Source organism: Rhinichthys klamathensis, unplaced genomic scaffold, assembly GCF_029890125.1.
Source record: "Rhinichthys klamathensis goyatoka isolate OS25496 unplaced genomic scaffold, OSU_Roscu_1.1 h1tg000585l_1, whole genome shotgun sequence".
Classification (NCBI taxonomy): domain Eukaryota; kingdom Metazoa; phylum Chordata; class Actinopteri; order Cypriniformes; family Leuciscidae; genus Rhinichthys; species Rhinichthys klamathensis.
In genome coordinates this window covers 1,611,577-1,636,950 of record NW_026607045.1, presented here as the reverse complement: position 1 = coordinate 1,636,950, position 25,374 = coordinate 1,611,577, and the positions used below count along the sequence as shown (strand labels likewise).

At 39.7% G+C, this 25,374-nt stretch overlaps 1 protein-coding gene across 2 annotated transcripts; it reads right to left on the bottom strand.

The window, feature by feature from the left end:
• Positions 1-1,190: 1,190 nt before the first annotated feature.
• Positions 1,191-19,196, bottom strand: robo4 (roundabout, axon guidance receptor, homolog 4 (Drosophila)). Of its 2 annotated transcripts, none has more exons than XM_056240195.1 (19): positions 18,748-19,196; positions 14,911-15,237; positions 13,479-13,636; positions 13,174-13,294; positions 12,913-13,051; positions 11,630-11,757; positions 11,368-11,483; positions 11,046-11,277; positions 10,115-10,236; positions 9,394-9,565; positions 9,124-9,309; positions 8,990-9,032; positions 8,351-8,466; positions 7,061-7,381; positions 6,880-6,987; positions 6,634-6,772; positions 3,107-3,361; positions 2,700-3,016; positions 1,191-1,460 (listed from the first exon to the last, which is right to left on the bottom strand). In XM_056240195.1, the coding sequence occupies exons 1-19, from the start codon at positions 18,947-18,949 to the stop codon at positions 1,240-1,242; spliced, it is 3,423 nt and encodes a 1,140-aa protein (XP_056096170.1). In that variant the 5' UTR covers positions 18,950-19,196; the 3' UTR covers positions 1,191-1,239. The 2 variants fall into 2 exon arrangements, with proteins under 2 accessions (XP_056096170.1, XP_056096171.1); XM_056240196.1 differs by lacking the exon at positions 18,748-19,196 and adding an exon at positions 16,538-16,649.
• Between the last annotated feature and the right edge of the window lie 6,178 nt (positions 19,197-25,374).

The window sequence follows — 25,374 nt, the reverse complement described above, 5'->3', positions numbered from 1 at the left end:
GACAAATGAAAGAAAGAAACAAGAGAAGCAAAAGTTGGAAAACATTTTAGTGTGGTCATGCATAGCAAACTGGGTCAAAGGATTACCAGCAGGCTATAAAAAGATGCCTTTTTGGCCATACACAAATTCAAGGCTGTAGATCCAAGTAGTGTGTTTGTGTGCACATAAAAGTGTGTAATGGGGGAGGTGTGTTTTGTGCCAGGCATATGGCCGTAGGGAGAGAGAGAGAGAGAGAGAGAGAGAGAGAGAGAGAGAGAGAGAGAGAGAGAGACAGAGAGAGAGAGAGAGAGAGAGAGAGAGAGAGAGAGAGAGAGAGAGAGAGAGAGAGAGAGAGAGAGAGAGAGAGAAGGGGACAAGCGATAATCCCTCTGCAGTCATGCCATGGTCACTTGTGTTTTCTGTGTGTGTGTGTGTGTGTGTCCAGCGGGTGTCTAGGGTTGTCTGATTTGGTTCTGCTGGCTTGCGGTGAGGATTAGAGCTCTGGAGGGCCGTACATGTTCTCTTGACAGACCTCTTGTGCACCCTTAACTACAAGACAGTAGGACACAAATGCAACAAACACAAACATATGTCAGTGATCCAAGAGGCAGATACGTGCGATAAAATACTCATTTATTAACTTTTAAAGGCAATTAGTAAAAATAAAATGAGCTAAAATGTGACTTTTTAGTAGTGCAGCAAGTGTGAGGAATGACGTGCATTAAAAAATAACAGCTAAAACAATATTTCTAGTGAAAAAAACTATCAATAAATCAATAAAAAACAACTTTATAAAAATTTTTTATCTAAAGTTGCGAACATTGTTCCATTATATAGCAGGTTAAATGCAAACTTAACTAACATTTTTCAAAATAAAATTTAAAGAAAGAAATGTATTTGAATTATAAAATAATACAAATGAATCCTAAAATACAAAACATCTTGTATAATATTTCCTGTGTATTTTAGATAACTCTGTCATATAAAAGCGTATTTGATTTATAAAAGCGTACGTGGAGGTTTATTAAATAAAACGGGTTTATTTACATTTCTTCGCATGCCAATATGAATGTCCTGTACAATAGTCTTTATTATGGTGTAGTACAACTGTACAAGTGGCGTACACGGCACACACTGAACCTTACAGCGGTGTGTTTTTCCATTCAATTGACCTTGCTACAAACCCAAGACCAACAAAACTACAAGGAGGAACGCAGGGAAATGTAGTCCATAAACAACCCTTAAGCGTGTACAAGTCGATCATCGGTGCGAGGGGGTCTCCAGATGTCCTCTCCAGTGCTCAATGCCTGAGTGTCTGCTAGACGTGGCGGTTCTTCTGGTCTCTCTGGAGGCTTTGAACTGGGCCTCCAGCTCCTCCACCCACGCGGTGCTCCAGTCCCACACGGGCAGCGGCTCCAGCTCTCCAAAACACTCTCGAGGGGGGAACAGAACACTCAGGGGGGATGCAGGCGGGGAGAAATCTGCAGAAAATGCACGATCACACACACATCACAAAGGAAATCAAGAGAGATGTATGCATACACATGCACATAGGTACAATATACACAACCAAAAGCAATCTGTTAATACGTATAAAGTCACAAGTCAATTTGACCATTATAACGCTGAATGATAATGCACATCGCTGCTGAACCCATCGGTTACAATGCACTAGTCATTTAACCTGATGCATTCACGGAGATTGAAAGACAGGCAGAGAGAGAGAGAGTGAAAGGGGGAAACAATCAGCAAATGGAGAGAGGAAAGTCCCTGTAGGTTTCTCTTTTGAAAGGCGTGATTGATTTGCTGAAACTTCAGAGAGGATGGTGGGGGAGTTCAGACAATTTGCAGACAGGTCCTCAAATCCCATTATTTCTCATTGTACCAAAGTAGGGCTGCAATTTTTCACTGTCTCATTGGGAAGCGTAATGCTGCGGTGCCTTGTGAATGTGATCTGACAATGAGGATTCGCATCCAAAATACAGTTCTCCAATTAAGTTATACAACGATCCCAAAAGGTGCTTAAGTGACACAATAAAAAAAAAATAATGCAAAAGTTTTTCTCAGAACTAACCTCCCTTTTTTGAGCCATTTTTTCCCCATTAGTTTGAATCTGCTTGTCTCTAGATGAAGGCTGGTGTAGTTTATCACAATTATGAATATGTTCTATTAAAATTTACAGCCTTACAGAGCTGAGAAATTAATAATAAACTGAAAAAAGGTGGTGAGCAGCAAAGAAAACTGAAATGTGATTAGTTTTAGCAATTAATGCAGCCAGACTTCTAAATAACTTATAAGTATGCCCATTAGACATTTGCCGAACAGGTTTAAACAAGGTCAAATGTGAGATCTGAGAGTACTATACTATTCCACTATTACTGGTACCTGAAAGCTTGATTATGATTAGCCAAAATATTTGCATTTACAAACATTTTCACCCAAATGTTTTTGATTTATTTACAGTTTATTTCATCATGCACTACTTAAATAGTGGCCATTCCAATTGTGTGGAAATGAGCCGAGCTTCCATGTGCTGAATCTGTGTGGACCTGCTGATAAAGCCACAGATCTCGACTGCATGAGCAGATTGTTCCACCTAGTGGCCATTTCTGTCAACTACATCAGTATTGCTGTTAGCAAACTTGACACTTGAATAATCACGTGGAGACTATAAATAAAACAACCTAATTGTACAGAGGTTGAAGAGAGTTATATCTTGCCTGATAAAGTACCGCTCATAGATTCGGCTGTCAGAGCCAGGACGCGGGCAAAGTTCGCATCGTTTATGAACGAGCAGTCAGAAGAGCTGATGATGCTCGTTCGAGCGCTCGCCACGTTGCTCTCGGACACCGAACCCCAGCCGTTCCACAACGAGCCCTCCCATTCGCTGTAACAGGAGGAGGGCGTGCTTCTCAGGGTGGCTCCCCTGAGTCCGATCGGCTGGCACCCCTGCTCATCATCCATCTCCTGGTCGACAGGCCCGCAGATGTAACCGAACGTGGGCGTGGGAGAGAATGGACGGGGCATTGATGGAGAACTCTGATGAGACGTACTGATGGGAGACATCAAAATTAGCCCTTGTCTTGATACTTTATTCACAGAAATGCTCTTTCAGGTGTTCTCATACCTCGGCCCCTGTGGTTTAGGGCTGATCTCCATGTACTGAGTGTGGCCCTGAGTACTGAGCGTGGTGTCCTGGTAGTCATCGGTGGAGAGACAGAAGGAGGCAGTGGACAGGTGGCTATAGGACGGGCTGAGCTGGGCTGGGCTGTGGTGGGTTGGACAGCTCGTAGTGGACATAGTGAACCCCTGGAGCCCAGAGGCAGCACACACAGACTGCTGAGAGCCGATGTCGACCGTCAGCTTGGTGGATCTGGTCGACCTGAGGGATCAGATGTTTAAATTCACACTAGCATACTACTCTTACTATTTCTGGCATTGCTACATTTCTTTTAAATGTAATAGTACAGTATATAACCAAAGCTACAAAGTGTGAAATGAAACATTTCTCTATTATTTTAGGGGGCTTACTTTTGGATGTAGGCTTAGCATACTGCTAGCCATTTAACCTGCTAGCTTGGCGTTTACCATACGCAAATGTTCAATTATAAGGTTTTATAGTATGATTAAACATGTGTAGGGTTTGCTAAGATAGCACACTAATTTTTCTTGTCGGCTGCATTTCAAATGCAGGGGGAACAAGATATCGTGGTCATAAATTAAGAATTTAAATGTTTTCCTTGTTTTAGATAAATTGTGGCCACGTTTTACTCATTTGTAGCTTTTTTTTTGTTAAATAGTGACAATGATTTAACTAAATTAAAAAATGGGAACAAATTAGTAGCCTACAACATGGCCTCGATTTACCTAAAACTAGGGAATGAATTAAACGTGGCCATGATTGAACTAAAACAAGGGAACAAAGGAATAAAATATGACCACAAATTAGTCATGGGGACATATTCCTAATTCACGCTCAAGATATCCTTTTTTTCACTGCATGTCTCTGTATTTTACCAATAGGAAAGCAAAAATTTAACTAAGCTATCCTTATTAATTTTATGGCTCTATAAAACAACTATTTCATTTGTGTGTAAGATATTTTACATCTGAGACAAAGTACTTGCATGAAACATAACCAATAACCCCATTATGTCTAAAAAAGAGACATTAAAGGGCAACCTCTCAGCTATTAAATGTTCTTTTAGAAAGGTGTTTGTATCCGTATATCTGTGTTTTTGTATGAGACTCTCTGAGTGGGCAGTTCTGTGTCCGTTCCTGCTAGCTAGTTTGCACCGCCGGAAGAAACTTCCTGTTTGTGTCCTAGCATTTAAAACACACTTCCTCTCACTTACAGACCTTCTAATAAATAGTGTGGGCCATTTCCCCTTCTGCCTCCCTGTCCATTAGAGTTGAGATACAGGCTAAATTGGTTTCCAGTCTTTTAGTCTGAGAGCAGAGAGAGACAGTGGTAGACTTCTCTCTTCTCACGCTATAAAGACATGGTATTGTCACAGACACTGTCATTACGGACATGCAGGGGCGCAACCCCTCAAGTTGTCTGTGAGAAATGGACATAAATCTTGAGCTCTGTGGCAGTAGTGATTTAGCACCACTCACATCCTGCTATGACAGAATGCTGAATCACTGAAGTTTATCACCATTTATGAAGCCACAATGAGAAGAAAGACAATCTAAAGTTCTAGTATATGAACAATGTTAAAATGTATTGGTATATTTAGAAAGTAACATTATATGACAGTTCTCATCTTCAACTCATACCAAATCTTTATGACTTTCTTCAAAATAGCTTCTTTTGTGTTCTGCAGAAGAAAGCATGTTGGGAAGCAAACTACACTGGAGGCAATTGATGTCATTACGTGCTCCAGACTGCCATTAACGCACTCAGGACCGTTTGCAGAGGCTGTGGATTACAGGTAATAATGTTGTAAATAATGTTCAGTTTCTTCCACATATTGATGGTTTTGCTTCATAAGACCCCAATGTATCGTCAGGAGCCATGGGTATTAATTTTGTTTTGCCTGTATATGTGTGTTTTTTTTACTCTTAAAGTGACGGTAGCTGACGTTGACTTGCATTATACGAATCACCAAGGACAACGGTTTCAGCAAAAAATCTCCTTTACATTTCTACTGAAAAAAAAAACCCCTTAGGGTGGTCTAAGGGTGAGTAAATTAACAGCAAATTAATTTTTGGGGTGAACTAGATGAATAAATGCAAATATATATACACTCACCGGCTACTTTATTAGGTACACCTGTCCAACTGCTCGTTAACACTTAATTTCTAAGCAGCCAATCACATGGCGGCAACTCAGTGCATTTAGGCATGTAGACATGGTCAAGACAATCTCCTGCAGTTCAAACCGAGCATCAGTATGGGGAAGAAAGTTGATTTGAGTGACTTTGAACGTGGCATGATTGTTGGTGCCAGAAGGGCTGGTCTGAGTATTTCAGAAACTGCTAATCTACTGGGATTTTCACGCACAACCATCTCTAGGGTTTACAGAGAATGGTCCGAAAAAGAAAAAACATCCAGTGAGCGGCAGTTCTGTGGGCGGAAATGCCTTGTTGATGCCAGAGGTCAGAGGAGAATGGCCAGACTGGTTCGAGCTGATAGAAGGGCAACAGTGACTGAAATAACCACTCGTTACAACCGAGGTATGCAGCAAAGCATTTGTGAAGCCACAACACGCACAACCTTGAGGCGGATGGGCTACAACAGCAGAAGACTCCACCGGGTACCACTCATCTCCACTACAAATAGGAAAAAGTGGCTACAATTTGCAAGAGCTCACCAAAATTGAACAGTTGAAGACTGGAAAAATGTTGCCTGGTCTGATGAGTCTCGATTTCTGTTGAGACATTCAGATGTTAGAGTCAGAATTTGGCGTAAACAGAATGAGAACATGGAACCATCATGCCTTGTTACCACTGTGCAGGCTGGTGGTGGTGGTGTAATGGTGTGGGTGATGTTTTCCTGGCACACTTTAGGCCCCTTAGTGCCAATTGGGCATCGTTTAAATGCCACGGCCTACCTGAGCATTGTTTCTGACCATGTCCATCCCTTTATGGCCACCATGTACCCATCCTCTGATGGCTACTTCCACCATGTCACAAAGCTCTAATCATTTCAAATTGGTTTCTTGAACATGACAATGAGTTCACTGTACTAAAATGGCCTCCACAGTCACCAGATCTCAACCCAATAGAGCATCTTTGGGATGTGGTGGAACGGGAGATTCGCATCATGGATGTGCAGCCGACAAATCTGCGGCAACTGTGTGATGCCATCATGTCAATATGGACCAAACTCCCTGAGGAATGCTTCCAGCACCTTGTTGAATCTATGCCACGAAGAATTGAGGCAGTTCTGAAGGCAAAAGGGGGTCCAACCCGTTACTAGCATGGGGTACCTAATAAAGTGGCCGGTGAGTGTATATATATATATATATATATATATATAAAATTGTTAGTTCATGATGATACCTAATGCATTACCAAAGATTTAACCAATTGAACTCTATTATAAAGTTTTACCAACATAACTAAAATGTCTGTTGGGCTAAAAAAAAAAAAGCAATCCAATCTCTGAACATGTAAATTTAGCTCTGGGCGTCGGTGTGATTCTCACTCGTCCTCTGAGCTGAGGCTGTGGTTGTCCTCTACTGGAAGAGGCGGAGGGCTGGGTAACATGTCCACCAGCTGCAGAGAGGTGGAGTAATGCAGGATACGTGGAGAACTTGGCAGCTTCACATGCTCTGATACACCACCTGAGGGAATGTACATCAGCTTAGAAGAGATAGTTTCACTACACTTCCTCTGAGATTCAAAGGATTAGGTTTAGGATTTGAAACATGAGAAATGCTAGTGTTCAAACCTGCAGGGTGCTGACTGAATCTTTGCTGATGGTTGTTTGGTCCACTGCACACTGCCAGAGCGTGTTGATTCACGGGCATTAATGGGGCACTTTTCACCGTGTGCAGCTCTGGAAGTGGACAAACATGTCAGTGCTGGACGAAATTAATTTTAATGACTCGCTGAATGTAAGGATGTCTCACCACGCTTGTAATTTTTCTCCCACGATTCCTTCAGAACTCCCATGTTGGGCTGGGAAGGGAGGGCACGTTTCCATGGCAATGCCTGCACTTCCCTCACAACGGCGGTTTTGACGATGGGTTCGGTGATGCGAACAGTCTCGGAGTTATGCAGTTGAGAGTTGCCGTGGGGCATTCTGGGACAGCGACCCGGACTATTAAACGTCTTCAGTCCATTGCCGGTTAGATCCACATAAAAGGTGCCATAGACGCCGCAGTTGTCTGGTACAATGGGGACGGCTGACCGCAGGGGGTTTGGCTCCTTTTTAGCCGTAATGGGCAGAGCTGTCAGTACAGAGGTAAAAATCAGACAGATTTACATAATGTGCCAAGATGTCAACGGTAATTAGAGTTGATGAGGACTCTGCAGAGTCGTGACTTTAGGGGTGACAGCCATCTTTGAAGGTTCTCATGAGGACGTATCTGTCATCCAGAGAGATGACGAGAGGCAACAAAAGAGGAGTAGATGAGGGTGTATGGATGGTGAGATGAAGATTTGCGATAAATAAAGTCTAAAAGGAATAGTTTAATGAAAAAATAGATTATCAGAATTTCACTGTATCGGAGGAGCATGAACATTCTTTAAAACATCTTCTTTTGTGTTTCACAGATGAACAATTTCACTGTATCGGAGGAACGTGATTTTTTTTTTAAAACATCTTCTTTTGTGTTTCATAGAAGAAAGTAAGTCATGCAGACTCGGAACAACATGAGGGTAAGTAAATGATGACAGAATTAAATTTTTTGCATCAACTGTCTCTTCAACTCTTTCCCTGACAGATTGTTCTTATAATTTTCACAAAACTTCTATGGCCCCCAGAATACTCTATTGTATGAATATCTGAACATGCAATATATCAAAAGAAAGAACAGAGCCTCTGCTTTTAAACAAAAATGCATTCCTTTTTTACGAACTCTTGAATGTGGGTACGTTTCATAAAAAAAGAAACATTTTGAGCAAAAGACTACAACGTGCATAAGCAATGCTTTTATAGCTCGTTTCTGCTCCTTTTTTGCCTGAGTTTAGATCCAGAGCTTCTCTTTCAGAAGTTGCATAATTACCTTACTGTATAACAGTGAAAACACGGAAAGCCGGAAAAGTCAATGGCGGGGAAGTGTTGTCTCATAAATGACAGAAAATTCTGTCAAAGGCGGGGAAAGAGTTAAGAAGATGCTAAAGTTGTTGTTGTGTTTCAAATGGTAGTTTTGGTGTTCCAAGTTTCGAGTTAAAACTCAGGGGAAGTTGTGACTTACTGGTCCTCCGGAAGCCAGAGTTGTCCTGCTTATGGGTCCAAAGGCCCTGCTTGGGCTCACTGCTGGAGTCTGGCCTCCAGCCTCCAGAGATCCACGGAGAGTCTGGTGCCGCCATTCTAGAAGGGAAATAATAAGGATGGAGACTCAATTACTTGTGGAAGCCAATTTCTGCCACTTTAAAAAAAGGCCATGCTGTGGTAAATTAGAATTATGAGATAAAAAAGCATAATTATGACACAAATTTATATTATAAGAAAAAAGGCCATAATTATGAGATACAAAGATGTAATTAAGACTCACTAAGTAGTAATTATGACAAAGTCAATTATCATAATTATGACTTTTTAACTCATAATTTCAACTTTTTCTCGTAATTTCGTGTTTTGGTCATAATTCTGACTTATAGTATGTCTTTTTTTGTCATAATTGTGATTTACAGAGTATAATTCTTTTTCTTATCTGGAATTTAGTTGTACAGATAGTATTTTTTGGAAATGTACCACTGCGATATTATGTTTTTTGGACATGTACTATTGAGATACCTTGGTATTCTTTAAAGTATCATTAACATGGTTATCGTTTAGTACTGTGGAATATTTTAAAGACCTTTTACCTTATTTTTTTATTATTATTTTTTACCTGTGTTTGATAATGAGATCTTCACTTTCCAGTCTATATAAGCCTATAAATGGAAGAGAGAATTATGATTGTATGATTATGAGCATAAAGTGAATTAAAAAAAGGATTTAGATTGGGACTTATTTATAGATTACCTGAGCTTTTGCCTCCCAGGTTGGCGGGTCTGACATGTCTCCTGTACAAAAACAGGGCAGTAATCATCAAAACACACCACAGGAGGGTGCCAGCGCTTCCAATGAATACCGGCTCTTTAATCACAGCAAGGAAATGAGACATACTGAGTATGCCTGTCTGATGCGGTGCTGACTCCTGCCTCGACTCTGAAGGAAAAAAAAGAGCAACAGGTAACATACTGAGTAGGTTACACTTTAAAATTATACCTCAGTGTTAGTTTATTAGCTTACCTATGAGCAGTTTGTATGGGTCGCTCTGGACCCCCACTCCCGCCCCGTTTACGGCAGTCACTGTGACCCAGTACAGCCTGCCGGGCTGCAGCGTGCTGATCTCAATACTGTGTGTTCCACTGTCCACTGTCCAGTTAAAAGACTTCAGTTCCTCAGACTCCACACACCACACCTGTCAGAAAGAACAGCATAGTAAAACATTAACAAGCAGGCTGCCACACATACTATATATCTGTCATTTTATATGTGATGTTTAGGCCAGTCTGATATCAATGATACCGTAATAATAGACTAAAGCAGTGGCTAAAAAATGTAATGGTGCAGCATTCCCTGCTAATGCTTGTATAAACAGCAACAAAGAAATTAGTGGAAAATATGCATCAATTTTCTAGTCAGAAAATCTGAATGGTGGACTAATTTAAAAAAGTGACTCTAAATACTGTAAAAAGACAGAATCTGATTTTGGCAGATTCGTGTCACTTTTTATCTGATCAGAGAGTCTAGAAATGTCTAAGGCTGAAAATAGTCATTATCTAACTGCTTCCAGGCTTCTTTTGATTAAAAATTAAGTTGAATTAAATTAATTAATTTTTAGGAACTAGAAATAAATTATACATTCACTTACGAACATGTTCCTCCATATCTGCTGGAGAGAAAGGCTCTCGGGGCATTAGTAGCTTTAAAAACGGTTTCACAATGAGTGACTTCACACAAGTAATACCTGATATCCCTGAATGATCCCATTGTGAGCGTCATGAGGGGGAGGATCCCAGCTGAGGTGCGCGGTGTCATTACGGTCAGTGGGCATTGTTATGGACACATCCTGAGGTGGTGCGCTGGGAACTGACAACAGGGCACATGGTTACATTTGGCACAAGGTGACACAGTTTGGTTTTAATTGTCCAATAGTTTTTAGTTCTGTAGGATTTTTTTTCATGTTTTAGAAAGAAGTCTCTTATGTTCACCAATGCTGCATGTATTTGAAAAAATATATATTTATTTTATACAGAATATATCAATGCATGTCAAAAATACAGTTAAAACAGTAATGTAGAGTGAAATATTATTGTAATTTAAAATAACCATTTTCTATTTTAACATATTTTAAAATGTAATTTATTTCTGGGATGCAAAGCTGAAATTTCAGCATCATTACTCCAGTCTTCAGTGTCACATGATCCTTCAGAAATCATTCTAATATGCTGATTTGGTGCTCAAGAAACATTTCTTATTATTATGAAGGAAATTGGAAATTATTATGGAAAGTGTGGTACATATTTTTCAGGATTTTTGATGAACAAAAAGTTTTAAAAGACCAACACTTATTTGAAACCGAAATCTTTTGTAACATAAATGTCTTTACCATCACTTTTTATTTAATTAATGCATCTTTGCTGAGTAAAAGTATGATTTTCCTTAAAACAATTCTTACTGACCTCAAACTTTGAATGTATAAGTGAACAAAAGAGTATACGTAAGGTATAAGAAGTAAACAATGTAGGATAAATTAAGTAACCACAATAATATAGTTTTTTTTGGACGTCCTACGATATTACTACGGTATTGTTTAAAGTATCATGCAAATACTATGGTATGTAATAATCATTAATAAAGCAGCACCACCACAGTACTTTTTTACTGTAGATTCTCACCTATCTCTGGCACTCGTAAGTGTCTGGTGTTGCTCTCCCTGCCGTACAGGCTCCCGCCGTAGGGTCTGACTTTGAATTCGTACTTGTAGCCTCTCTTCAGAGGTCCCACATGAGTGTGAAGGCCAGGCTGAGGAACCCTTTGAGCTGTCCACTCTGAGCTGGCAGGCAGGAGAGAGCGATACAGCACCTCAAAGCCTTCAAGATAATGAGGCTGTGACATAGACGACTGCAACTACATACAGAAAGAAAACAGTTACTTAACAAAGTACAATTATTTGACGTGTGGTGCATGTTTGGTCAGGGATGAGCTAATCTGCATTACCCTCCACATGACTTGAGACATGTTGGAGGCTGTGCTCATAACTGTGACGTTCTCCAGGCTCACACGTAAGGCAGACAGCTCCTTGTGTAGGTCTCGCAGTCTAGTGCTTCCTGTATCTGTAACATTTATTAACCAGACATCACTAATCTCAACAGGGTGAGTGGAATACAAATGGCATGCTGGGAAGTGGTTGAAATGCACATGCTGTTTTAGAAAAAAAGTGATTGACTGCTGTTAATTGAATGATTACTTGTATTCTTACCCTCTACAAGAAGCTGTGCGCTGGCCACAGACACCCCGAGCTTATTCTCTGCAGTGCAGGTGTACCTGCCCATGTCCTGAGCCGTCACATAGTGGATTTGCAGACTGTGGTCTGGGTTGATTAAATATCTGCCAAATGTGATTGTAAAAAGAGCTTAGGGATGTGAATCGTAATTTCACAATCTATTATGTATTATGTAAATACTGCTCAGCTATTAACACATCATTTTATTCATAGAATTTTAACAAATAAATTCTGAATAAAAAGTCATGAAATCAAAATGGACAATTCTTATTTTTATGGAATATAGCAATGTTTATGAAAAATTATTCATCTGTGCACATAATTTTGATCGCCCCCTGGTGGCTGGCTGCAGTATAGGTCATAAACCCCACCTAATCAAATGGAATGCAAACCAAACTAAAAAAAAAGTCAAATTACACTTCAAATAATGTTTTTCCGAAGATGGTTTCTGTCATTTTAGGTAGTTCTTATCACGCTGGCGTATGTTCAAGGGTTTGTTTTTCCAACAAGTTTGGTTTTAGTTAATTTGATGCTATAAAAGCGGAGTGTAACGTCATGATTGACAGCTGCGCTTGCGATTGAGTCTGTGGGAGTAGGATTTTTGATACTAGGTTGACTACTAACTTGATACTAGGATCACTACTGCGCGGACTCAGGCTTCAAATGACATCAGCAGCAGTGACTGTTTCTGGGATATTTTGGCTTCATTTTTGTACAGTGGAAGGAAGTGAAGACATGTTGTCCATCTTTTTTACAGACTTTAGATAGCAACAGCAAACCACAACTATCCAATCAATCCTCATTTTTTTCTTGTTCGAGAAGCCATTTCACTCTGATATACGCCACAGTAGGGAAGAAAAGACTATCGCAACTTCCATTTCGTGCCAACTTATGGTTGAATCCAGGACATAAAGGTAAGCTAATTAATTTATAAACTAGGTCAACACTAATTAAGCATAAAGCAATCATATTTGCTAATGTTAGTAAAGGAAGATATGTAGTTTTACAGGAAAAATCAAACATTTAATATAGGGGGTCGATGGTTTGGCTGAGAGTTTGGGTCGGAAAAGGCCCTCCTGTACATGATTCAGTTTATTTAAAAGAAAAGTTTATTATTTTATGTATTATTTTTCATTTATTACACTCTTAGTGCTTAATGAATGACTGTAGCCTCATAAAAACCTACAGGTACTACATTCAAATGATGTGTAAAGATCAATAACCAGCATGTTTGTGATGGCCAATATGACGGGTCTGACCTGCCATTGGGTAGAGGTCCTTGGTCTCGGCTCCACTCTACAGAAGGCATGGGGTCTCCGTCAGCCTCACAGAAAAACTGTGCTGACTCCCCAAGCTGCACAGAGACATCCTCTGGTTTACGCAATAACATTGGCTTAGCTGAGGATGAATAACAGAAGCATGGGTGTTTGACATTTTAGAGCAAAGTGTAGATGTATTTGATTAAATATGAGTCTTAGAAATCACACCGTGTTGCATTAAAGCACATTAACAGGGCTCACCTAAAACAGACAGCCGAGCGGCACGGCTTTCCCTCACTCCAACTATGTTTGAGGCTATACAGCTGTAAACTCCAGAGTCATTCTTCTGGGCTGGAGCAATTATCAGTTTACCATTCAGTTCCTATATATGAAGGTAAGCAGACATATATTGTGATTCAGGCACACAAAACACTGTTCAGGGTACTAAGGATTCCCTTTCTGTGTTATACTGCCCTCTACAGACATATACCAAGAAGAGTTCTCAAGAAAAAGATATTAACAGACATTTGAAAACAATGTCAAAATAAAATACATTTCGCTCTTACACTATAATGTTCATTGCTGCTGTTGATGGGGATCCCGTCTTTCCTCCAGGTGACGTTGGGCTCAGGATGTCCCACGGGTGGGCTGCAATCCATCACAGCAACCTCACCAACCACCACCTCCACGCCACTGGGCTGCACACGGAAGTCCTCTCGCAGAGCTGAAAATAACACAATCACAATGATCTGAGTTTCACACATTCTTGAGTGAATTAAACTCAATCTATCTATATAATATATTCTGTAGTGCTATATATGGTGCTAAAAGGTTAACATGCAATACTGTTTAAAAGTTTGTGGTCAGTAAGATTTGATTTTTTTTTTAAAGAAATTAATACTTTTATTCAGCAAAGATGCAAAAATTACAGTTTTATAAAGTTACAAAACATTCATATTTCAAATAAATGTTGTTCTTTTGAACTTTATATTTATCAAAGAATCCTGAAATGCATCACGGTTTCCAACAAAAATTTTAAACAGCACAACTGTTTTCAACATTATTGAGCACCAAAAAGAGTAATGACTGCTGAAAATTCAGCTCTGCCATCAGGAATAAATTGCATTTTAATATATATAAAAATAGAAAACAGTTATTTTAAATTGTAATAATATTTCAGAATTTTACAGTTTTTACTACAATTTGTTTCAAATAAACACCTTGGTGAGCATGTGTCTTTCAAAAACATTTCAAAATCTTACCGACTCCAAACATTTGAATAGTAGTCTAAATGCTAATTGTCAGTTGTGGTAAAAAAACTAACAGAAATTCTGACAATCAGTTGCTACATTTCAGGAAAAAAAAATGTTTTGTAGATATTTTTCTTCATTAACGTCCTTTTGCTTTAGTAATCAGGGCCCATTGTCAACTCGTCTGATGTAGCTTGTTTATCTAACAGATGAATCGATGTAAACAAAACGCAAATTCATTGTGTGCAACAATTGATTTAACGTCTCAATCAGGTCCTGCTCCAATCCAGTGGAATGCAGAGTAAACGGGCCTGCCGAGGAATCTGTTTGGGCTACAAACACAGCATGCTGTCACAGCTCAATTAGTGCTCTGTTTGTTTCGGGCAGGAAAGCAAACTTTGACATCTGATCTTCAGTAATCTCATGGAACATCTTAATAAGCTTCCTCACCCTCTTGTTCCTTCAGAGCATTTAAGGTCTTGATAGGTCACTCATTGTTATCGGGGTCAAACAAGTGAGTTTATGTGGGAACTGACCGTGGAGATGGTTGTTTTGGACTCCATTGACTTATTTATAAAAAATAAAAAAAATGCTAAGACATTTGTCAAAATGTCTATGTTCATGTTCCACAAAACAACTAAATGCATATAGATTTTAAACAAAATGACAATGAGTTCATTCATTTTCAGGTGAACTGTCCTTTAAATATAAGGAAACATCACACTGCTGGCAGTGTCGTGATTCAAACCTGCTATATGAAGAGAGGCGTTTCTGCTGGTCGCAATCCCGACGCTGTTCCGAGCAACGCAGGCATACACTGCTTCATGGGACTGACTCTTTCGGCCGGGGACGACGCTGAAGAAGAACAAACTTCCTTCTGGTAAAACGATAGGCTGTGATTGCGCATCCATCTTGCTTATATCAAGTGGTTGGCCATTTCTGAGCCACTCAATGGTGGGCTCAGGGTTGCCCTCTGCCCTGCAGGATAGCGTGGCCGGGCTGCCCACCCGCACCACCACATCAGAGGGATGGTGGACAATACGGGGAAGGCCACTATCTGAAACGAGCCTGGAACCTGGAGGACAGAAAATGGAGAATCAAACACCAGTGACATCCACTAAACAAATACATTGAACAAATTCCAGTCCTGAGAGCTCGTTGAATTCTTTTGTTTAGGATGGCCTGATGACCCCGCGATGAGTAAGGAAAACACATTTCCTGTACGGAGTCAGTGCCGGAGGCTGTTTTTCCCACTCTAGAGAGGAACAAAAGCCCAGCACTTACAAACAAAGTCATAGACCAACAGGACATCCGTCACCTGTGTGCACCAAGGGCAGGAATGGCCCTCTGCTATTATTGGCCCAATTACAATGTCCTACAATGTCTCTTTGTACTCTCACGCCAAAACATGCCAATCACATGGGCATGAGAGGGTGTCCTTGAAACAAAAAAAAGCATTTGGTTTGGTCTTACAACAAGTCCTTGTTGTCTATCGGATTTGAAAAACATAAATGATGTTGGTAAACATAAACTGAAATAAGCCAAGTCTGTATGCTAAGTCTGTTCCTGATGCATCAAAAGTAAACTAGGGTCAAATGCACAATGGAGAATTTGAGCTATACATTCTTGGCAAAAATGTGTTTGACTATAAAAAGTTTCTATTGTCTCTGATGGGGCAGTTTCCTGAAAGAGAGGAAACACAGTCTCACAGTCCTGCTATGTCATTTTCACTGTGGAGGAATTTGGGAGAAACACTGGAAGTATGTAAAAAAAAAAGAAAAAAGAAAAAATGCTGCACTTTTAACAGTATTGTGACATTCTAAATGGGCTTTGAGACTGTTTAAAGGAAACAATAGAGATAATTTAAAAAGTGCTGTGCATAAAGGTTGATTTTTTTTTATAAACAGGCATTTGTTAGTATGAGGCGTGCCTTGCATGTAAATAACATTTCTCAAAATTTGGAGGAGTAACATTTAGACGGAGGCTACCTTATACGTTTAACATATAACTAAATTAATAATATAGCTATTGAAATGTTAACTTTTTTATATGATGATGGGGTTGAAAGGTATAGTAACATTTAGCCCACTGTTTGCATAATCAACTTATTCGTTCTTATATAACATCGTAAAAATTAATAAAGAAATACTTTAATCTAATTCAGTTATTATTATTGTCCAACACAACTATGAAATAAATCTAATCGTTTCTATAGTAATTATTGTACATTGAAACATAAAAAATATGTAGGCTTCGTAGCCTATCGGTCGTATGGATTTTTGTCGTTGTAAAATTTATAAATATTCTGTCAGAATTACAGGATTTCGTCATCACTAACACGACGATAGTTACAGACTGAAACAGTTAGTGCTTACCTTCAATATTATAAATAATCTCCAAAACCCAAAAAAGCTTGATAAAGTGTCTCGTCATATTACGTGTCACGTCGAATTCAGTTTATGAAAACAATCAAACGCATCGCTGTTTCTGCGTTACAAATCCGCAACAAAAACGCAATAGTTCTAATCTACAGGTAGCCCATCACAGTCATGTGTCTCTGTCGTTTCAGTCAGTATGAGTGTTGAACAGAGCGCCATCCGGATTGAGACCCGCCCCAGTGACTCGAGCAGTAGCAGGACTCAGGAGTTGATGACATGATGACCGGAGTGGATTTACCAACCCGCGATAACTAATGCCTCTAAACAGTAGCTGAGGTAAACGACACGTGTGACGTACAGTTTCCTGAAGTCGAGCTTTTGCCCTCTGTTTTTGTTTTGGGTTTGAATTCAAGACGACGTCGTTTAAACATACTTTGGGCCAAATTGTGTTCAGTTACTCATAAGGGAGAGGGAGGAGTGTTCGTTCGTTTCAATTAGTTTTTTTTTTTCTTCTACGACGTGTCTCGAACCCTTTTCTTTTCTTTTTTTACATGGCGACTACTTCTAGACAACTTTTGTCAGGAAGGTTGTGGTTATGATAGTGATTTCACTATTCTGTCAGTAATTTAATGTGTGATAAAGGTTTTAACAAATGTCTGTGTGATGACAGCATACAGAAACAGGAAAGCATTAGACCTCACAGCCAAGAAAAACTTCCTCTTTCCCAATTGTTGCTCTAAATTTCATGAGCCAGTAAAAAAAAAAAAAAAATCAGCAAGAAATATCTGAATAAATCCGATTTTTTTTTTACTTAATAGAATATAAAGTTTCCACGAAAAGTTATGCTCAAGTAACACAAACTTTTTCCCCCCATTAAATAACAAACTTGTTGCTTAGTTTCTTAAAGAATGTGATGAAAAGACAAAATAAAAATGAATCAAGAAGGTTTACAAAAGTGAAAGTTAAGCACAGCTGTTACTGTAGAACTAAAACAACACTGAGGGGCAACACTTGCTAATTCCAATTACTATTAAGTCTGTGTAAATACGGTCGCTGAGGGGGTGAGATGGAGTGAGAAGAAAACAGAAAGCGAAAAGAAAAGAGAAGAGAGAAAAGCAGAGGCGGCGGCAGTTCATTTTCTCGAAAGCCACATATAAATAAAGTGTTGTTTAGAGAACTGTCCATTGTGTGGCCTAAAAGAGCAAGCCACACTGATGGACACGTATATTGATCCAGAGAGCAGTGCCTTGATGGCCCTGTGGATCACCAGCTTTCAGCGACTAACAAAAGATGTTGAGGGACTATGGGGCTGCATACCACAACACAGAATTAAAGCTGCACCGCAAAAGAAGCCCAGGCTGATTTAGCGCTTAGACTAACTTTTCAGCACGTTTTACTCATAAATAATTCTCTTTGAATTGAATTTCTTAAGAGTCCGAGTATGAGCTTAGCATTATTTATATACAAAACTGTCTGAAATAAGGAATAAAGCATGCTTTTAGTAACAAGTGTTTTTTTTTATATAATGAAATTTACAGAATTATATATATATATATATATATATATATATATATATATATATATATCAGTTGGGAGGATTTTTTTTATTTTCATAGAATAGCAAAGGAAGAAGAAATTGATTTAATTGCACCAATTTTTCCTCTTGTTCATCACTTTCCAAAAGTCAAACAACATCAACTATTCAACAAATCATTCACAAAGTTTGCTTGGATTGCCATCCACTAAAAGGTCAAATATACCATAAACTACACCAACTAAAGTTTTTTAAACAGTGAAATTTCAAAATAGTCACGTAAATGCAACACAATACCGTAACGCTAACGTAATAAACCCTTCACGTGTAAATTAAATTAACAGTGACCACAAGTGAAAATCATGAAGTGAAAAAAGACTTTATCAAGTTATCACTGTCTTTCTGATTTCATGGTTTGGACCCCTTGCTGATATGCCGAGAGAGCGGCTGCCGAAACTATTAGATTCTGAATAGCATTACCATTAGGTTCAGAATAAAAATTACCATTTTTATATATATACAGATTTAGAATAAATTTATATGATTATGTGATTATTCTTCAACAAAACAATCTGTTTATGCGTAATTAAAGGAAATCATCACGGTTTTACATCATTAAGTTTCATAACAATGCTGTACCTCCCCCCCCAAAAAAAAAATCCATTGGTTTTACCTTTCCTGCGATGGGCCCTCTCCCTGTGTGATGCCCGCTGGTGTGCCAGACGATGGCGAAGGTGCCCTCTTCCCTCTGACCTCTCTGATCTCTGTGCCACCTGCTCGTCAGGTAGGCATGCGCACTGGCATTGGCAGTGGCGCGCCGCCTCGGTCCAGGTACACAGCCATGCCACCCACAGCAGCCATGCTGACACCTGCATCTTCAGCTTAAAGCTCCTCTCCTCTGGCTTTGCACCGTCCACTACACCATCCCAACTTCCCAACTGTGGCTAAGACCGATCCACCCTTCTCCCCACAGTCCTCGCAGTGCTAAATTATCGAGAGATTGTTATAAAGAATGTTTTTCTTTATATTCCACAAATGCTTTGTATTTACTTTCCCTCCCTCTTTTATTAAGCGCTCCCTCCACTCTCTCCCTCCTCTTTCTCGCCTCGCTTTTCTCTTTTGGGAAAGAAGTTGGCGGAAACAATGATTGAAAAACAAGTTTCAGGCCCCATGCTGGGAGCGCGGGAGAGGAGGAGAGGGACGGGGACTGTCTCCTCCAACAACATCTGTGTCATTCGTTCTGCACGTCCCAAGGAAAACAAGGCCCGGGAGTGAACGGGGAGGGGACGGAAGAGGATCTCCCATACCGACAGGGATCAGTTCCATTAATCAAGTGTCTGCTAGTTGACTGATCAAATCCTTCAGAATGACATACTCTCGCGCACTTTAAACATCAAACGGGTGAAAACGCATTGCCTGACTGCTATTGGCTCGTACCACAAAAGGCGAAGTAGACACCCTTCATTTCTGCATCAAGCTACTCTCTCAAAGGCATGAGAGAGGGAGTGTTTTTAAACAAAACTGACCCTCTCCAATGGCTTTGGCTGCTTGTCGGTCATGAAAGGGATGGCTTTTGTTTGAGGGGATTCTCACTTTCTCAACACAATTTCTATTTTACGCTAAGAGGAGAGGTGAGCGGACCGAATCGCTAATGCAACTGGAACGTTCTCATTTGTCGAAGTGAAGACGTTTCGCTCGAAGTGGAGATCATTTCGATTTTCACACTTAAACATTTCAATTATTGGACAACAGAAACCTAGTTGAATTTGATTACTGAGTAGCAAAGAGAATGAGAAAAGATGTTGGCCTTTTCTTTTCCTTTCTTCCTTTTTGGTTCACGTATGTTCAAAGATTTTTCACCGTTCACAAAGCAAAAAGCAAAAAGGGAGAAATTTGTTCCTCTTTGCGTGCACAGTATGTGTTCCACTCATCACAGAGGTTGAATCAAATGGGACCGAGAAAGCAATTTGTCTCATGCAGTCTGGTCTTGTGTTCCACTCACCAGTCCTGCTGCTTCAGCATAGAAGAACAGAAGAAACATGCTGAGTTAACAGACCTGACCTGATCGGGGTTTAATTCCACAAATCTCCCAATTTATTTAAGACTGTAAGAATATGGACGGATAGAATATTACAGGTTGTACAATACTATTGCTCTTACTCAATTTTCAGTGTCAGCCAGTTTAGCGAAAGTTGTATTTTGACCTTAAAATGCACTTTCAATGTTGTTGGTGCTCTTAAATGGATAGTTTACCAAAAATAAAATGAATATTTTGTCACCATTGAATCACTCTCATGTAATTCAAAACCGCTATGACTATTCTGGGAAACACCAAAAAGGAAAATGGAGCTTTCAAGCTGAAAGGGATAGTTCAAGGGGAAGCTCAAAGGTGCTGCGTAACACACGAGAATGAACCTCATTGGTTTTGTTGTTTTTGTGGAAGCTCAAATGTGCTGTGTGAAACACGTGAATAAACCTCGTTGGTTCTCACACATCAAGCGAACATGCTTGAGCTGTCGTTTACCACAACTGATGTGTGTGTTTATGAATGTTTATATGTGAATAAAAACCTAAATCTAATATGTTCATCATATAAAGTGATCGTGTCTCTTCAGACAATTTGGAGTAAGCCGCTCAATTCATATGGATTAATTTTACGATCTCTTTATGATCTTTTTGAAGCGTCAAAATGTAGCTGTCAGAGTGACAGAAAGCTCTCAGATTTCATCAAAAGATCTTCATTTGTGTTCCAAAGATGAATGAAAGTCTTACAGGTTTGGAAGGACATGAGGGTAAGTAATTAATGACAGAATTTTCATTTTTGAAACACTAAAAAAGTGTTCCAGACAACTTATGCATAACGCTCCATTTCAGATATTCTGAAGTCATACAATTGATTTGTGTGTGGACCAAAATTTAAAGGTGCAGTGTGTAACATTTTTGAGTATTTATTAACAGAAATGCAATATGACATCCATAACTATGTGTTCAGTGGTGTATAAAGAACTTACTTAATAAACCGTAATGTTTTTATTACCTTAGAATGAGGCATTTATATCTACATAGGCGCGGGAATCCCCTTCTATGAAGGTCGCCATATTGTGACGTCATGTTTCTACAGTAGCCGAACGCGAACAAACAGCGTTACAGAGCGCGTTTCGTCACTACATTGAAAGAGAAGCCGCAGGAAGCTAGAAGAAGCTAGTCATAAACACCGTGAGTAGTGACTTTTCCCTTGTCAGTGGTGTAAATATGTAGTTGGATTGTTTCATGTAACTTAATTCTTCTCCCTCGCTGTGTTATGGCTTTGCTATGTGGGGATAAATGTGCTGGTTAAGTTCGTGAGACAGCTGATTAGTAGGCTACTCTTGTCATTGACCGTAAAACAGTTACAGGAATCACCAACCCGTCGATCTTGGAAGCATTTTAAGTCGATCGAGTTTCCAAAATCAGAGAAAAAAAGCCTATTGTGTGTGTAGTAAGTGTGTCTAGGGGATGCGGAGGCGCGCGCGCTGTTACAATCACGTCATTTTTGCCGCACGCACCTTTGGGCTCATGCGGACGCGTCGAGTTTAAACAAGGCTTTACGCTTAACGAGCTCAGCCACAGTAACAGCTCATATTAGCCAGCTAAACGTTTACTACCCTGTTAGAAAACATATATAGTTGCATATTTTCATGTGGTTCTTCTCCCTCGCTGTATTATGGGTTTGCTATGTGGGGAGAATGTGCTGGTTACGTTCGTGAGACAATCAGCTGATTACTATCATTATATTATGTATTAAGACCCTTGATCCTCACCTGAAACTTTATCCATGATGTGGTTTATAATGGACTGTGGTACAGAAACTTGGTTTACGCTGGCTATTCTCTGCTGTCTCAGTCGACGATGTTTGTCCCGTTTTAGCCACCGTAGCTTCTTCGAAAGGGAGGGGTGAGCGGTGGGCTGAGCCCTTAGTGTAAACTCGCAACCGAACCGCTAGATGTCGCCAAAAATCACACACTGGACCTTTAAGTCGTCATTCACTCATAATCTTATCTCCCAATGAGCTGTTAACCAGTGCAACCAGATATTGCGGTAATGAGTCAAGAACTCTCTCAGTCTAATTTGTGAACGAATCATTCAGAACGGTATTGTGAACCAGGTCAATCGATTCATTGAAAATGTCTGTTTAAAAAGAATGACATCATACTTCTCTCTTGAGAGCTAGAGCGGATGTAGTAAATAACAATTACATTTTTAATCTGTTCACAAGACAAAGCTGTCATATGACTTCAGAAGACTTAATTGTAGTACACAAGTCTCTTTTATGATACAGCTATTCGCTTTCATTATATTGTAAAGAATGGACAGAATATTCATCAAAACTCACTATTTGAGGCCAGAAAAAAAGAAAGTTATACCTAAAAATAAACATAAAACGAAAGTCCCCATAGACTTTCATTGTAAGTGCATTACTGTCATTCAGCTGCTTCTCAGAATGAATGAGCAATGAATTTTATGTGGAACAAGTTCCTAAACCAAATTTACCATTTTCAGATTTCACTGACCACCCATATTGCAAACCTTGGAATATGACCTTGGAATCAAAGACTATTCAATTGTTCATTTAATGATCACTTCTCACTGTACCCCCTACCAGGTAACGGGTCATGTCAAGTGACCCTGGTCAGTGCCCAAAAGAGGCCACGCTTCAGCCCTCCATGGGGTGTCAGAATGTCCCCACAAAGGGCTATTCCAGCTCACGCTGACCCTTAAACTGTGCCTTAATTTTCAGTGCAGGAGGATGGAGACTGCACTAATCTTCCCAATGAGAGAGATCGAGACGGAAAAAATAGGTAGAAAAAAAAAAACAAGTCTTTGAGGAGACATTTGACGGCCGGGTAAAAACTTAAGTCTTCAGTATCACATAAGCTTTCAGAAATCATGATATGCTGATTTGGTTCTCAAATATAAGCAGATTTAGCTGATTTATAGTTTATAAAGAACTGCATTTCTTTAAAAATCTTTTGTAACACTATAAATGTATTTATTGTCACGTATTAGCAATTTAATGCATCCTTGCTGATTTTTTTATTTTATTATTATTTAATTTATTCACTTGAGTAACAATACAACATGTATACAAATTTAAATGAGAAATTCCAGGAAAATGTTTGCTGCCAATATTCACAACAAATATTTGCTATTGTTGTGAATTAATTTTTTTTAATTATATAGTTATTTTTTTTAAATATACAAAAAAAAATATACACATAGCCTAAAGATATTAGTAATGATAATAATCAAATGTCTTTATTTTCCAACCCCTTGCACATCCATAAAACACAATTCTAATATTTGAGTTTACTGTAAGTTAATTTTTATTAATTAATAATCTTATTTAGCTTGACTTCCACTTTAGCTCCCACATTTCACCTCACCTGACCCCACACCTATGACTGACCTGAGACATTTTGCATCCCACAACAACCAACAGGAATTGTGTTGATAGACTTGCACAATTTTCCTTCACAGATTCCAAAGTGGAACAAATTATACGAGAAACATTTATCCAACACCGTTTAGATGAAAAATTCTCAGGGATGGAGTCGGGGGTGAAGGGTGGGCTTGTGGAGCACAGAGATGGAGAATAGAAGGCCAGGGGTGTGAGGGCAAAAGTTCTGCTTGAATGGATCACAAAGCAGGATCTAGTGTTCACCCCGCTCCCCTCCTCATCCCTCCCCCTCTCCCGCGAGCCTCGGTAGCACCCACACCCATATCCTGGGCCGCTCTTACACCTCTCCGGCTCTGCATCCCCCTTTTGCTTTCTTTCTCTCTCCCTCGTTCTTACTCTCTTTGTATGTCCAGCTGGCTGCCCTACAAAGCCTCCAGCTCAGACTCCCAATGAGCCCTGCTCCCTTCGATGCTTTGTTCTGCCGTTTTTCCCACTCCCTGGAGAGAGAGAGAGTCACTACCAGCACGGACAACAAGAAGGGATAAGGAAAATGACAGAGAGAAGGACAGGAAGAAATTGAAAAGAAACAAAAATAAGTCAAGTGTGGTTGCAGTCAGCGATTACAGAGCGGTACATTAGCGAATCTGTTATGTAATGTCATTTCTCAGCCACCTGCTGCAGCTATGCCACTTCTTCCACACAGATGGCTCAGAGCTTCCTTGTTTCCCTTGTCCCTACTTCATATGATAACTATAACATTGATTATCGTAAATGTTGCAGTATTTACACGACTTCGAACTGATTTTCTTTTGGAAACCTTCTATAAACACATTGGTTTTCTAAAATGGCACCTTTCAAAATGATTCTTTTCGGAGAAAATCGGTTTCTCAAGGTTAAGCATCTTGTATGTTATTATATCCCACTTATTGAAGGCGTTCAGTGTGTCTGTGATCCTTTTGGTTTGATTACACAAACCGTTTCATGTACCAGTCCATCCGTCCGGTAGCCTGTTTCTCAAGCTCTGGTAGATCTCCGGCGATCAGCTTGCAGAAAGGCCTCAGTGTTGCGATGTGGGCCGGAACTAATAGGATTGGATTTGATTCATTAGATTCTCTTTCATCGCACTGGTTGGAATTTCACTGCACGTCCTGCCGGACTCCCCACTTTTAAATGAGGATCGCACGAAGACCTTAAGGGTGAGAGCTAGCGCAACTGAGACACGGCCTCGCCTCGCTTCTTGCTCACATTCCCACAATCTCCCTGTATAAGAACCTCCGGATATATGAGTGTATGGGATGATTTCCAGGATATTCCAAGTTTTTCAGCATGACCGCTAATTCAACTGGCTGCTTTTCTTTGCTTTGTAATGGACAAAAGTGTAGGTTCTACTGTGGACTATTATTGTCATGTTTGATTTGACACACACATTTGATCAACTAACATGTTTTACATCAGGTTTGGAGCTTGTTATTTATTGTCTTCATGCTGTAAGGATCACAGCACACGTACAACACGCCTGTGAAAATAATAAGACGTCCATCTCCCTTGTGAAGTTTGCCTCCCAGAGAGATTTATGAAAATGAAAGTAAACGTCTGAGGCAACAAAGGGCCCACACGGAGTATTCGCCTTGTTAAGAACAAAATAATCAACTTTCACAGCTTGAAGCTTTGTTGGACCGCCCAACTTTGCTCCCTTCGTCTTTGTGGTATTGTGCGGAGAGTGAGACAGTGTCTTAAAGAATGCTTCCATAGGAACAAAATTAGCATGTCAATATGGGAGCGAGAAAATGAAATTTGTCTGGTTTGAGCCGTGAATGAGTGAAATTCGAGTTTGCAGATTATCAATTAATGGATTAGAATGTG